At 41.9% G+C, this 15526-nt stretch overlaps 1 protein-coding gene across 2 annotated transcripts in view; it reads left to right on the top strand.

Annotated features, from left to right (window-relative positions):
- The window catches only part of GUCA1C (guanylate cyclase activator 1C), a 34096-nt gene extending 23097 nt beyond the window's left edge, over positions 1-10999 (top strand). The window contains exons 3-5 of one of the 2 annotated variants that reach the window (XM_055315791.1): positions 1105-1227; positions 8966-8973; positions 10833-10908. In XM_055315791.1, coding sequence (XP_055171766.1) covers positions 1105-1227; positions 8966-8973; positions 10833-10908 — 207 coding nt within the window. Of the gene's footprint in view, positions 1-1104; positions 1228-8965; positions 8974-10829 lie in introns of both variants that reach the window. The other variant, XM_055315790.1, reaches the window with a different exon arrangement.
- The last annotated feature ends 4527 nt before the right edge of the window (positions 11000-15526 follow it).

Here is a 15526-nt window from a genome sequence, read left to right on the forward strand (position 1 = left end):
AATCCTAGGAATTTCATAATCTTTTATTATGACTTATATATGTGGTCTGGTATCTCTACCAGGGATACTGGATGCCAAGCCAAATTTTCTAGGCTGTCGGGACACTGAGAAACCCTAAAAACATTCATCTAATAGGACATTAGATGTAGGTAACCATTATTCTAAGTATTACCCTATATTTAACTGTGAGACCTTGACTTGCTAAGGCCACAGGGGTGGTGCTTTACCACCGCTCCCTAACACCCTGGATTCAGCCTCACTAATGCTTGGGAAGCAGCGGAAGAGATAGTCCTGTTTCAGACTGTGCCCTCAATCAAAATATGTTGCCAGTGGTTTTTCTAAAGATCCCTTCACGTTTAGTCACGACAGTTATGTTCAAATTCCCAGATGACTACTCATTCTCTCTCTCCGTCTCTCTTTCATTTTATTATGAATTTCTATATCAAACATTGGTCGTTTAATCACCTAGAGGTGGGGGACGAGGGAAGAATGGTTACATTTTCCCTCTAGGAAAGCTGGAAATGTCATTTTCCCCTCGTCTCCTGACAGCCTTTATGATGAAAAGGTGCTGGCAGGATGTGAGAGAAATTCAGTGTCCTTCGAAGGCACACATATCTGTCTTCCCAGTCGATCATTCTACAAAAGGGCAAAAAGGACCAGAGGTGCCAGTGTCAGAAGCTGGAGGGGAAGCCTTGGAGGCTTACAGAATATCCTTTCATGTTTCTCCATAAGAATAATGATAATTGGTCTGAAGTTGAAAACATTACCTGTTCTCTAGGTCCAGAATTCTTATGACAGTGGCCGCTACAATTTTTTTTTCCTCCAGTAGCCTTCTTTTGCATCTTTTGTGACCTGATATGTTGAATGGCTCCCTTTGTGCTATACAATATCAAACTTCAGATTGTATGCAGTTAATTAAATGTCTAAGCCTCATTATCCTGAACTGACATATAATCTTTTTATTTATTTTTAACAACTAGAACAGGTTAGACAGCAAAAATGACACGAACATATCCTCGAATTCTGTTACATTGGGGTAGAAATGTCACAAAATGTATTTGCTTCCAGCAAAGGCGAACTCTCTGATTTAATTTCTCTTTGCAGGCTGTACAAGCCCTCAATGGCCAGCAAACTCTGAGTCCTGAAGAATTTACTAACTTGGTGTTTAATAAGATCGATATAAACAATGATGGTAAGGCAGTGACTCTCCTTGGAGAGTTTTTTGTTGTTGTTGTTTTTGTTTGTTTGTTTTTTAATTTACGAAGTAGGAGATGGGGGTGGTAGGAGTGCCCTTTAGGCAAAAGCATGAACCCTTCAAGAAAATCCTAGTTGTGATATGACTTGGACTTCATAATTTGTCCAATTCAATGTTCTCCAGTCAGTACAATTTTTAATCGAGTCAATATTTATTGACTATATATATATGTGTTTGTGTGATGTGTGTATAGTCAATAAATATTGACTCGATTAAAAATTGTACTGACTGGAGAACATTGAATTGGCCAAATTATGAAGTCCAAGTCATATCACAACTAGGATTTTCTTATATATATATTTTCTCTCTCCTCTCTCTCTCTCTCTCTCTCTCTCTCTCTCTCTATATATATATATATATAGTATATATATTATATATGTTGTGTGTGTGTGTGTGTGTGTATACACACACACATATATTCAATTCATGGTGTTTGACACTTTTGAATATATGAACACAAGTAAAGGGAGGTACAAGGAAAGAAAACTGGGAGAATATGATATGAAGGAGTCTGCTGTTTGCTCTGCGATATGTTCTAGTAATTACTCCTTTCTACTGGAGGTGTCTCATCACCTTGCAAATAAACTTAGGTTTTCCATACTATAAAAATCATCGCTTCAATTGTGTGATTTTCTTCTACTATCAGATTTTTTTCCTTCCCTTTCACTACACATTTCTGGGAAGAGTTGTACTTGCCTTCATTTCTGTTCTTTGTACCTTTTCTACATTTCTACTCTTTCTGCTCATCTCTCCATCTGCTCTTGCCACCCCAAAATCTGGGCTCCTCTTAGCTCGGAGAAGGTGCACTTCTTCAGAGGTTGAGTGCAAGGGAAGACACAGACATTCCAAGAGAAGAGGCAGTGCTGAGGCCAAATGACTTTGATCTCAGTAAAGTGGTAGGGGAGCATATTGATTTGAGATTGAGGCAGCGTATCTAGGAATGTTCCTTAAAAACAGAAAGTTTGATGTTATGGAGTATATGATGTTGGTAAGTGGTTTAAGGGGGGTAGGGGACAATGGATATGAGGTACTAGGACTTGCATGGCCATGGTTGTCATCAATCCAAGATTCCTTTTTCCAGGGAACCAACGTGCCCGCATCTTGTAATGGACACTAGAGGGCAGTAGACATCCATGTTGAGTGTGGCAGTTTGCGCAAGTCTAATGTGGCTGCTCAGTCTGGCAGGATGGGATGGAGGAGACCAGAGGGACTTCACATGAAGTGACCATTGTGAATGAGACAAACAACTGGACAAGAGTATAAATCTCAGAAAAACACTTGGGAAATGTATCAATATGTATCAGTGTATCAATAGCATCAATAGCATCAATCTCCCTCTTAGGACCCTGTCCTCAATTCCAAGTCCATATGCTCATTTTCTAATTTGCCAAGATCAAAGCCATTTGGTTGTAATCACATATATTTGGGTCTATATAGATCGAGGACAGAATAAGTCGGTTCATGCGAAAGCGTGAGAAACACGGAGTCCGACTACCCACGACTGACCAGGAGGCTAGGTGAAGGTAGACAAGGAGCAGAGAAATGGAGAATGGAAGATCTCAGGAGGCCAGTGAAAATCGTATTTGAAATATGCAACTGAAAACTCTGATCACTAAACAGGACAAATTCTGTAGGTTTTGTTCAGTTTTAATTTTTAATCTTAGAGGTGCTGGCGTAAGGCAGGGATGGAAGGAGAGATGATAAAACATTTCAGCCTGGGGCTGAAATCATTAACCAAAGGACGATTGCCCTGGAAATGGGGGGGGGGCACATTGTGAATGTTTAAGACTTAGCAATACAATGAGTGTCAAAAGGACAGTCAAGAATGTTTGCAAAGATCCCTGGATCCTGCTTCTAGCTATGGAAGTGAGGTGACAGGATAGTGAGGGGATAGGACCTCTCCTGGAGAAGTATGAGGGCTGCGGTGGCCTTGGTTTCTACTAGTGTGAGGAAAGATAGTGTATTCCAGAAAACAAGAAGGACTCTTTATTTACTATTGAAACAGTTTCCTCAAAAACAAAGTATAAGCAACCAATGAAGTGGGGGACTGAGGTTGGAGGAGCCTAGAAGAAAAAGGGGGGGGGTGTTGCAAAACAATGCAAATCTAAAAGCGTGTAGGCATTTTCTTGGGCAATAACTGAGGATACTACCAGCCTGGGATGTGGGCTCTCTGGGAAGAGAATGTGAAAAAAGAGAGAATATATTGCAGTTTCTGGAAGAGCTTAATGGAACTAATCACGTGAATCATTTTCTCTGATGAAAACTTGTATTTAAGAAAAAAGATGTCTATCATTACCTTTACAATGAAGATATCAAACGAGCTGCGTTTTGGAACAACAGTGAACCACCATTTCTTGGCAAATGCGTATACAGGACTAAAACTGATAGAATTTGCTTTTATATGCAAATTATCAGCGGTTGTTTTATCATCTCTTTTAAGAGACAGCTGGGTCATTCCCTCTGTCAAGAAAAGGATGCTAAAATTGTACTGTTGGACAAAGACGGCCCAGAGCACCAGAAGGCGAGGAAGGGGAAGTAATGAAGACATGGAAGGTTGATATTTGCAGAAGTGTAAAAGGATTTTGCCAGTATTTGACACGGGAAAATAAAGTGTGTTACTCACACATAAAGGGGAGCAGACACCATGGGGAATGTCTATTCATGTTTGCACAAGCCTAAGTATATACACCTCAAATAGGATTTTTTAAATTTTTGATTATCGTTCTTATCAAAACATCAGTGTTGGTAGAAATAGAGATGTTCGGTCAAATATAGCAGAATAGCGTTGACTATGTACCAGGATATTTATTTTATTTTTCCCATATTTATGAATATTTTACCCATATTTTTCAAAATACCCATATTTATGAATATTTTATTCATATTTTTCAAAATGAAAAGCAAGCACAGCATTGGTATCTGATAATTCAGTGAATATTGAAACCAGAGATGAAGAAGTTCACAGCACACCGGGAACTTTAGGAACATATATGAAAATCCCAATTTCACTGCAAATTGTTTACAAAAGAATGACTAACATCACCTTTGTTGGGTCAGAAAAATACACAATGGCTATGACGTGTTCTATGCATGATTATCGTGGTAGTTAGCAAATGACAGAAGATTAATCAAAAGAGAGGCCTAGGATAAATGCTAAGAAAATAAAAAGATGAGGGTCTGCAAACTCCACGAGGGCAACTGTTTCTGTTTTATGTGCTTTGGTATTTCTTGCATGTTTATACTTCCTGACACATCGTAGTTACTCTATGAATAATTATCAGGTGAAGGAGTGTCTGGTAAGACGAAGCCATGAAAAGTGAAGGAAGAAATAAAAAAGAAACAAGCACAACATGCAATGTATTTTTTTAAATATTAATTTATTCTCCCCCTGCCTGTGTCTCTGCCTCTCCTTCTCTCTGTGACTATCATAAATAAATGAAAATTAAAAAAAAAAAAAAAAAGGGATCCCTGGGTGGCACAGCGGTTTGGAGCCTGCCTTTGGCCCAGGGCGCGATCCTGGAGACCCGGGATCGAATCCCACATTGGGCTCCCGGTGCATGGAGCCTGCTTCTCCCCCTGCCTGTGTCTCTGCCTCTCCTTCTCTCTGTGACTATCATAAATAAATGAAAATTTAAAAAAATAAATAAATAAATATTAATTTATTTGAGAGAGAGAGAGCAAGAGAAAGAGAGCATGTGCACACACTAGTGGACGAGAGGGAGAGGGTCAAGCAGACTCCCTGCTGAGCAGGGAGCCCAATGTGGGGCTCAATCCCACAACCCTGAAATCATGACCTGAGCTGAAATCAAGAGTTGGACGCTTCACCGACTGAGCCACCCAGGCCCCCACAACATGCAATGTTATCTGTAGGAAGAAAAGTGTCTGGACTATTTTAACATATATGTGCGTACGCATTGCTCCTACATAAACTATAAGTGCCACTGTTTAACGGGAGCCAATTGCCAATGGAAAGTGAAACTGGGGGACAGAAAGAGGTCCAGGAGACTCTTTCGTTTCATCACACCTTAATGTAGTGCTTACGCTTTATATCATGAGCATGCTTTATTGTAATAATTCAGCAAGCTGCTTCTAATGGTGTATTGTGCACAAAAGCACCAGGAAGGAAACCTTGAAGAGGATCCCAAAGGCAGGGGATTGAAGCTCAGCACTCAGTATTACTGAGGAATGAGAACAGGTAGGACAGTAAGACAAGTCGGGACGTGTGATTAACTTGGCATTCGGGTAGAGGGTGGGGGTGACTGGGTGATGGGCACTGAGGGGGGCACTTGGCGGGATGAGCACTGGGTGTTATGCTAAATGTTGGCAAATTGAACTCCAATAATTTTTTTTTTTAAATAATGAAAAAAACCCACAGCAACATGGCATTCTGCAACCTTTGCTGCAGTAAGAACAGCAGTTGTGTTATACCAAGCACTGCCTTGGAGTCGTTCTTGACATGATTTAGGAAGATTTAGGTGCTGTTCACGACATCAAGTGCAGAGAGTGTCCAGGCAAGTTGACCCTGGCGCCAGGAAGCGCAGGGACAGGAGAGACGTGAGTGGCTCATCATAATACACCGTGAAAGTGAAAAGAGACAGACCAAGGCCGAAGAGGAAATGAAAGCAGTGACTGTTGGGTGGATATTTTGGGTTAAAGAAAACAGGGACAGAGCATGGAGACATTTTATTGAGCAGTTAACCAGAAGGACCAGTGTTCTCGACTGGGACATTGTGGAAAGCCACAAGAGTCACAGTGACTCAAACTGGGACGCAGAACTACCAGGAGATAAGAGGGAATCGGGTTTTTCTCATATAAAAGAAACTGCTGTTCTTAAAACTCTGTGAAATGCTGCCGAATGCCTCTAGTGCCACCTTGCTAATGACTACAAAACTGAGTTGTGTAGACTCTTCACTGGTGTCCGCCCTTGAAAGTCCGTTCATTCTCATCTCCTGAGACCCTACATCCCCCACCCCATCTCTGCTAATTTCCCAGCCCCTCTACCCTGTTTCACCAAATTCTAATTTAAAAGAATTACGATTGCAAAAAAGAAGCCCTTTACACAGACTGGTTTCTTTTAAAACCAGGCTGACTTCTTGAGAGCAAAAATAATAATGTGGGCACTGCACAGTAAATTTTGGCTTTTTTTTTTTTTTGAGGTGGGGGGTTGAAGGTCCTTTTTTGTTCTGTTATGAAAGATACTGTAAGATGTTAGTGGGAAGAAATACAGGATCCAGGAATATCAACAAGATAACCAGCGAGATTGCAAAAACAAGGCTAAAGAAAATATTCATGGGGAGCTTCTATTGTTGGTGAAGCTGCTGAAATCGGGAGTGAGTGATGGAAGGGCACTGACCTTCAGGGTCTCCAGGAGGAGAGAATGTATCCACAAACACAACAAAGAAAACTAAGTAATGTAAATATAAATGATGAGTATATACCTATTTCAACCTATAAAAATAAAATTGTGTACTTTCTGAATTATGCCCTACAAATAATATAATGTATCTTTAAATATAAAACAAAATAATAAAAACTCAAACAATTGTTTTAGATCCTTCTTTTTAAAAAATGTTATTTATTTATTCATGAGAGACACAGAGAGAGGCAGAGACATAGGCAGGTTCCATGCAGGGAGCCTGATGCAGGACTCGATCCCAAGACCCCAAGATCATGACCTGAGCCCAAGGCAGATGCTCAACCACTGAGCCACCCAGGCGTTCCTGTTTTAGATCCTTCTGAGTCCTGTGATCTCCAACTCAGTCACCTCTTACTGGCTTTGGCTCTTTGCTGGTAGATTTTTTTTTTTTTTTTTTTTTTTTTTTTTTTTTTTTAGGGGAGGCTTCTGGATGTGCATAGACAATCCTTTCTCGACAGATTCAGAAACCATCCTTTTAATTTGTTTGGGCATAAATCAAGCAAATTAAAAGGGATTAGGAAGCAATGTTTAGGAACGTCAGATAAAGGAAAGCAATTTGTCAGTATGTTTTCTGAGCACCTGTCACATTCCAGCACCATCGTTCGCCGAGCCGCCTGGCAGAGGAAGTGGCCCTCTGTAGCTGGGCCTTAATCCATGTTTGATGAATAAATGAATGAACGCTAAGTGCTAGAGGGGAAAGGAAAATTTCAAAGTGAGGACTTTAGATAGAAATAGTAAATATTATAAGCTGCTATAGGTAGAAGTTGGCTCAATTTCAAAAAGAATTTTTTTAATCATAAGTGGTTAGGAAACATGAAAAAAAAACGAATATGCAGAGTTCACATGTTTTGAGAAAAGTGAAAGAACAACAGTGAAGAGTTCCATCTTCTAAGTTGTTAGGGGAATAGAACTTAAAGGTTCTCATCACAAGAAAAAAAAGTGTAAAGTGTAAGTATGTGAGGTGATGGATGTTTACACTTCATGTGAGCTGTTGCAATAAATACATGAATCAAATCACTGTGTCGTACACCGTAAACTGACGCAAGGTTATATGTCAATTCTATCATCTCAATTTTTTTAACTTTTTTTTTTTTTAAAGAAACTCCATTTTTTCTCTCTTTCCCACCCCAGTAGCTTGTGTTGCCTTCACCTGACATGGTGGCTATACCCTCCCCGTGCTCAGACTTAGCTCCTTCCTCCAGCAGTGGTGGCGACAGACAGGTGTTCCAGCTCAGCGATCAGAACCCACTTCAGTTCCCCTGTCTACACTCTCGCTTCTCTTGCGGTCATGTGAAGCCCCTAGAAATTTGAAAGACTTCTGCATGGGGGGATTTAGCAGCTACGATTTCCCTTTGCAAAGGACAAGATTGTCCTTGTTGTTATTATGGTCCGTGACCCCCTGCTCTGCACCCATCTGACCTTCCCCAGCCGCACCCTTACTACTCCTCATTTTCAGTTTTCTCTCCTTAACTTTGGTTCATCCCACAGTTATACTCTCCCTGTGAGACACAGGTGACTCCATTCCTACCCTGTGGGTTCTGCACAGACTCCTTTGGCATAAGGAAAACCTAAGGAACAAATTCTTAAAAATGTGCTTTCGAATTTGCAGTGCCACTGCAACTGAAAGGGAAGTATCTTTTTTTTTAATTTCTTTTTTTTTTTTTAAGATTGTACTTATTTATTCATGAGAGACACAGAGAGAGAGGCAGAGACACAGGTACACAGAGAAGCAGACTCCATGCAGGGAGCCTGATGTGGGACTGGATCCTGGGACCCCGGGGTCACACCCTGAGCCAAAGGCAGACTCAAGCACTGAGCCACCCAGGTGTCCCTGAAAGGGAGTATCTTATGAGAGCGTGATGATCCATGCTTATTTATATTTGAATCACTGTGGTGGTGTTTTGGATATTTGACTTTACCCACTAAAAAGTACAGGTACAGTATAACTCCCGACTTCAGGTCCTGCAGACCCTCCGCCCCAGGGGCACATTCTTAGTTACTGAATGCTCTTGATTTGTCTTTGGCTGGCCTTCTACCTAGGCACAAAGCCAATCTGGTAAAATCTCTTTGAGATCAGGAGCTACGTCTCTACCCTCAACTCCAATGCACTCATGTGCAGCTACCTCCCAGCAGACTCTAAGCCTAGGGTGGGTGGTGGTCCACTGAGGCCAAAGAAAAGACTCAGAGTGATCAAGACATAGGTGTTTTTTTTTTTAAGATTTTATTTATTCATTTGAGAGAGAGAGAGAGAGCATGAGTGAGGGGAGGGGCAGAGGGAGAAGGAGGAAAAACAGACTTCCGGGTGAGCAGGGTGCCTGATGCAGGGTAAGACATAGGTTTATGGAGGAAACTTACGTACAAGGAATCCAGGAGTGGCCACCTGGACAGAGCATCTGCTCTGGCATCTATGTGCAGCAAGTTGTCTATCATAGCAGTTCCACCTAGCAACTCTCGGTGGCCCTCCCCCTCCCTGCATGGACAGCACTTCCAAGGAAATAAAGCTCTGCCACCTGGACACTGTTTTAAGGGAGATGCTCCAGGTTGGCCAGCCCCAGAGCCCCTGACCTTGAACACTGAACAACACATTCCACCACACAGTCTGCTTGATTGGACATAGAGGGAAGACGGGATCTTTACACTTCCAAGACTGATTAACAGGGGCATTTGGGGATGTTTGCACAAACTAGCTATCAGCATGTACCATAAAACTCATAACGACAACCCAAGTGAGTCAACAGTACCTCCCATCCCCCTAAAATGTTGAAGAGTTGTCTTGTAGGGTGAGGATAGTGACAAAACATTGCAGCCAGAGCACATGAGTGTAAGGCGATGGTTTTATGGCACTGGACTGGCCAGCATGGGCCCAAGGCTTAAGTCAATGATGAAATTAGGAATAAAAAAGGAGAGGGGTGCCTCGGTGGCTCAATCAACTGAGCATCTAACTCTTGATCTCAGCTCAGGTCTTGATCTCAGGGTTGTGAGTTCAAGCCCTGCATTGGGCTCCATGATGGGCATGGACCTTACTTTAAAAAGGCATATCAGAAAATGGCTGGCCAATAATTATATGAGGAATGAATAAATGTTTAACCTTCCTAGGGGTGCCCGGGTGGCCCAGTCTGTTAAGAGGCTAACTCTTGGTTTGGGCTCAGGTCATGATCTCAGGGTTCTGGGATGGAGCCCCCAGTCAGCCTCAGCACTCAGTAGGGAGTTTGTTCGTCCCTCTCCCTCTGCCCCTCCCCCTGCTCATTACTCTCTGTATATATTTCTCTCTCAAATAAATAAATAAAATCTTTAAAAAAAATGTTTAACCCTCCTCACAGCTTTGGACACTCCCTGCAATTATTTCCTCAGGGAGAAGAACATTGAAAACGGCCTCGCATGCAGTCATTTCCTCCTCATCTTAGAAATCAGCAGTAGGGATCCCTGGGTGGCGCAGCGGTTTGGCGCCTGCCTTTGGCCCAGGGCGCGATCCTGGAGACCCGGGATCAAATCCCACATCGGGCTTCCGGTGCATGGAGCCTGCTTCTCCCTCTGCCTGTGTCTCTGCCTCTCTCTCTCTCTCTCTCTGTGACTATCATAAATAAATAAAAAAATTAAAAAAAAAAGAAATCAGCAGTATTCATGCTTCTATCATTTGGTCGTTATCTTCAAGATTGAAGGTCAAATAGCCAATATCATGTAGAGACATAAATGTGTATGTGAACACACGTGCATTGCTGATGTTCTCAACTTAAAAATAGATTGTATTTGGGGCACCTTGGTCTTTCAGTTGGTTAAGTGTCCGACTCTTGATTTCAGCGCAGGTCACAATCTCAGGGTTGTGAGATTGAGCCCCGCATTGGGCTCCATGCTGGGCGTGGAGTCTGCTTGAGATTCTCTCCCTCCCTCTTCCTCTGTCCCTCCCACAACTCCATTTGCATTCTCTCTCTGTCTCTCTCTCTCCCAAAAAAAGAAAAAATTGTATTTGTCATCTACATTTTCATTGGCAACCCTACTACTGAATGCTTTTCCGTATAAGGATATTCAGAGAACTTAGAATCTGGTTGAGGTGAAAGGATGTCTGAAAAATATCAATAAAAGTACAAAGGAATATAATGTATACACCAGGGGTTGGTATGAACAAAGCCTCTTGTTAATTTTTCACTTATTATTTTCTAGGAGAATTGACTTTAGAAGAATTTATCAATGGCACGGAAAAAGACCAGGATCTTCTGGACATTGTTTCCAAGAGCTTTGACTTTTCCAATGTACTAAAAGTAATCTACGATGGGAAACAGCCAGACACAGAAGGGAGGCTTCCTTCAAACCATGTGAGAAGACTGATCTAGGGAAGGTGGGAATGAAGCAGCCGTGAGAATGCCTTTCCCGACTTTCAGTGGATGCGAAGAAATGAAAATCTCCCGCGTACATGCTGTTGATTTCAGGTTTTTGTTATAATTGGTATCGGCTTGGGAAGACATCACCTAAGTCCCATAGAGACTTCCATAAAGATCGTAGACAAAAGAATCGTTGCTTTTCTGTCTATACATTAGTGATCTCTCTGGATTAGAACATGATGATTAAACTGGGGGATTGTCTCCATATACGTTCAAAATAGAGCTCACATGTATATTTCTGTGCACACCTAAATTAATCTGCATCTTGAAATAGCCCTGGATTATCTGGGCAGTGTCTCCATACTTTGACATTCTTCTTAAACATGCATTTGGCAAAGGTGTTTGCTGCCTCTTGGCTCCTGTTGTATCTGCGTATTATAAAGGACCGAGTTCTGGTCTATAGAGAAACTTTTTTCTGTCCTTTTTTTTCTTATTCCTTACCCTGAATCCTGCCTTGAATCAGTAATACTGTTCTGCTCCAAAAGGAAAGGTCTTAAGCTATGTAGTAAAAGAGAAAATTTCAGGCCAGGCAATGAGAACGTTTCCGCTGATTTGTTATAAATCTGGGTCCAGTTGTGCATGAAAATGCGATGCATCATCTGTAATTATTATGCCAGTTGGGGGTTTGATCAGAACAGCAGACAGCCAGGCTATGCAACAACAAGCACTTGACATTTTAAACAGTCTTGACATTATAGCTCTGACATTTCATTTTTTATATCCTTTCCAAAAAATGAAATGATGAATGAGATTTCTTGATGGGTTAGAACTTTTTAAGTTTTGGGTTCTATATCGCAGGCCCATTAGTACATCTGTCAATGCAAGGCTTTCTCATGGAAACACAGTGGTGGCTGAAGAGCAGATGTGAACTATCTTTTTGTTAAGACCTTCCTAATTATGCTTTCATATTCAAATTTGGGTGGAAAACACACAACTGAAACTACAAAGACAGATGTGGCTGGCCCTGTCTCCCTCATGGTTACAGATGTGGATAAAGTGTTGATAGAGGTATAGATGAGTCATTCATGGCAGTGGAATGAAGCATAAATGGAGGTAGAGAAGTTATAGATGAAGACATAGATGAAGGTAGTATAGATGGATGTAGAAATATTCTGTGGTTTTCCAAATGATTTTGAGGAGATTCCAAAGAGGTACACAATATATGTTGACATGAAAGTGTTACCGATAAAGTAAGAAAAATCATGGCAGCCATAATAAGTTCTACCCATTGGACTCTGAGCTTCCTAGCAGTAGAAGGGAAAAGGGAAACATTACAGTCCTGCCCCAACAGCCCGATCCTGGCAGTGGCAGTTCATTTCATCCCTCCTCCCCCTACACACAAACATTCCTCTGAGGCACCCAGTGTCCTTTCCAAAGAAAAGTGAGGCCCAGCAGCCCCTTCCGAACTTCTATGTTCTAATAACTCTAACCTTTTCCCTTTGTTCTTCTAGCCTCAGAGGGTAGCTGCTTCCAGGAATTTCTGTGTTGCTTCATCAGTGTCCTCTCTTTGCTTTTCCAGTCCTCCAGTGTCTTTCTCACTAATACCTTATATTGATGCTTTTAAAATAATCAGTGTGGTCTCTCTTTCTCTGACTGGATCCCGACTGATTCTGCACCTTGACGGACTGAAGGGTCAGTCCTCATCTAGGTGAGTAACCCACCCCCTCCTTTCCTTGCATGCCCTGATCCTTGCTCCAGAACTGAGCTGAGTGGGCTTGTTGACTCCTAATGGCCCAGTGGAGTGGCTGTTATCCATCCCCACTTGAAGTCTGGCAGCTGAGACTCTGGAGAAGTGAGACCCCTTCCCAGAGTTACTGTCTGGTAGTGTCCCTCCAGCACCTCTATGGGCTGAGCTTAACAGGGAAACAACCAGCAAAGGAGCAATGTACTAAGTAGGACCCCAGCCTAGCATCACAACGTGAAATAACAGGAGGATCAAGTTGGAGCCAAGCATATATAGTCTAATTATCAACACATTTGGGATAGGCCAAGTAGACACCTTAGGAGCATTTCACCACCCATAGTTTCCATCAGAGCACCCAAGCTCTGCTCTACCCCAGGCCCCACCTTGCACTTTACCCTTTGAACCTTGTAGATCTCATCTGACTTCCCCAGGCTCCAGTCACCCTGTTGTCTCTTTATCTGGATCCTGCTCCACCCGTCACTCACTTTGGAATCATGAATGATTTGTCTAGTGTACCCAGGTTAGGTTTTGTTTTTGTGTTTTGGATGCTGCCTCTTGGGTTTGTTTCATGCACTTGACCTGATGCCTCTCAAGTAGACCTCACAGCTTGTGGTGGAGAGAAGAGAGTGGTACCCCCCTTCCCTTGTCAGAGAATAGCTTCAGGGATGCCTGGGTGGCTCAGTGGTTGAGCATCTGCCTTTGGCTCAGGTCATGATCCTGTGACCCTGGGATCAAGTCCCACATTGGGCTCCCTGCATGGAGTCTGCTTCTCCCTCTGCCTGTGTTTCTGCCTCTCTGTGTGTCTCTCGTGAATAAATAAATAGAATCTTAAAAAAAAAAAAAAAGGAATAGCTTCATCTGTAAGAAGGGCAGGCAGGCCCACATACACATTTTTGTTAGCTTCTTGGGTAAAAGGGTTAGTTGGTACTGAGAATGTGAAGATACTAGTTGCCTATCATAAGAAAACAGATCATAAAATAGTATCTACTTTATAGTTTTGCTGAGGATGGTCCTAAGAAGGCAAAAAGTCTGAAATTCAGGTTAAAAAAATTTAGATTAATTCATGGTAAGGTGAGATAGGAAAAAAAAAAAAAGAGTCCAGGAAAACAGTACACCCTTTCCTTCAAGTCTCTCTCTCTCTCTCATAGATAATAAATTTTTAAAAAATAAAGAGAGAGAGAGAGAGAGAGAGAGAGAGAGAGAGAATGTGGGAGGGCCAGAGGGAGAGGGAGAGAATCTAGAGCAGACTCCTCTGAGTGTGGAGCCCAACTTGAGACTGATCTCATGATGCTGAGATCATGACCAGAGCCAAAATAAAGAATTAGAGGCTTAACCAACTGAGCCACCCAGGTGCCCCCTCAAGTCTCCATTTCTTAAGGTCAGTCTCCCCAAGGTCATGTTCCTTCTCCATGTTTTCCTCTGCAGGTTTGCATCATGAACCTGGTCCAGGAAATAGTCCTGATCTACATACAAAGAAAGCCATGTTACTTGAATGAACTGGGTATTTTAAAATAAATTTCTTCCCCCTTCAGATGCTAAGCTTTAAGTAGAGCCTACTGGCCAGTGACTTTTTTTTTTTTTTGCAGGTTTTTAAAAAAATTTATTTAAACAGAATTCCTAATGATTTTACAGTAAAATTTCAAGTAAGGAATTTTATAACAAGTGTATGAAGAACTTCAACAACCTTAGGTTAATGTCTAGACTATCACTCCCACTTACCCAAAGGGCAGTTGATTCAATGAGAATTGTAACCATCTAATGAGAACCAACATCTTCCACCACATTTTTCTCTTTGTTTTTATAATGCCTTGATGCTCTGAAGGAAAGACACTATTTTAAAAAGAGATAAGGATGGAAGGTATTCAAAGATTTCATCTTAATCTTATAAAGATGATCCCCTCCCCCCAAAAAGATTAAAGTCCTATTACATATCTCTATGGATTTGAAGATGCACCAGGAAGATGGCTTGCTTCTTTGGTCTAAATCTTGAGAAAGAAAGGAAGAAAAAGAGGAAAAGAGATGAGTGGCAGCTGGTCCAAGATAAGAACAAGCTTTAATATGAATTCTCTTCTTTCTCTTCACATCAGTGGCTTGTGAGCAGCTGCTCCTTCAATTAAGCCTTGACTCTTTCTGGCAGAGACACAGAACATTCCACCTAGAGAAACACCTGCTGATACAGAACTGGGTTTAGATCACAAGGCTAGGCCATGGGGGCAGGCGAATGGTTTAAGTGGGGCAAATAGCTCCTTTATTTTTCTTTCCCAAATGTGTTGGCACAAACTTAATGGAGAATTAAATGAGAAAGATAGTTTGTTTAAAATTAAATATGTGGCCGAGAGGCAAAACGAAGAGACCTAAAGGAAGGATTAGCGCATTAAAGAAACAAGCTGAGTTCTGGAGGCAGCCTGCCTGCTCCACCTCCCCCCACCCCCCATTTATATTAGAATAACCTTTATTTTTTTAAAATTTTTATTTATTTATGATAGTCACACACACACAGAGAGAGAGGCAGAGACACAGGCAGAGGGAGAAGCAGGCTCCATGCACTGGGAGCCCGACGTGGGATTCGATCCCGGGTTTCCAGGATCGCGCCCTGGGCCAAAGGCAGGCGCCAAACCTCTGCGCCACCCAGGGATCCCTAGAATAACCTTTAAACGTGAAAATGAAATACAGAAAAGTCCTGACATTTGAAACCAAACTAGGGTCTTATGCTTGCTAAAGAATCTAAATCATTAAAAGTGTGTGGACAGGGAATAGCTTTTTTAATACTTAGAGTTTGTTTCTGGGGCCAGCAG

The sequence above is a fragment of the Nyctereutes procyonoides genome, unplaced genomic scaffold (genome assembly GCF_905146905.1).
Source record: "Nyctereutes procyonoides isolate TBG_1078 unplaced genomic scaffold, NYPRO_anot_genome, whole genome shotgun sequence".
Taxonomy (NCBI): domain Eukaryota; kingdom Metazoa; phylum Chordata; class Mammalia; order Carnivora; family Canidae; genus Nyctereutes; species Nyctereutes procyonoides.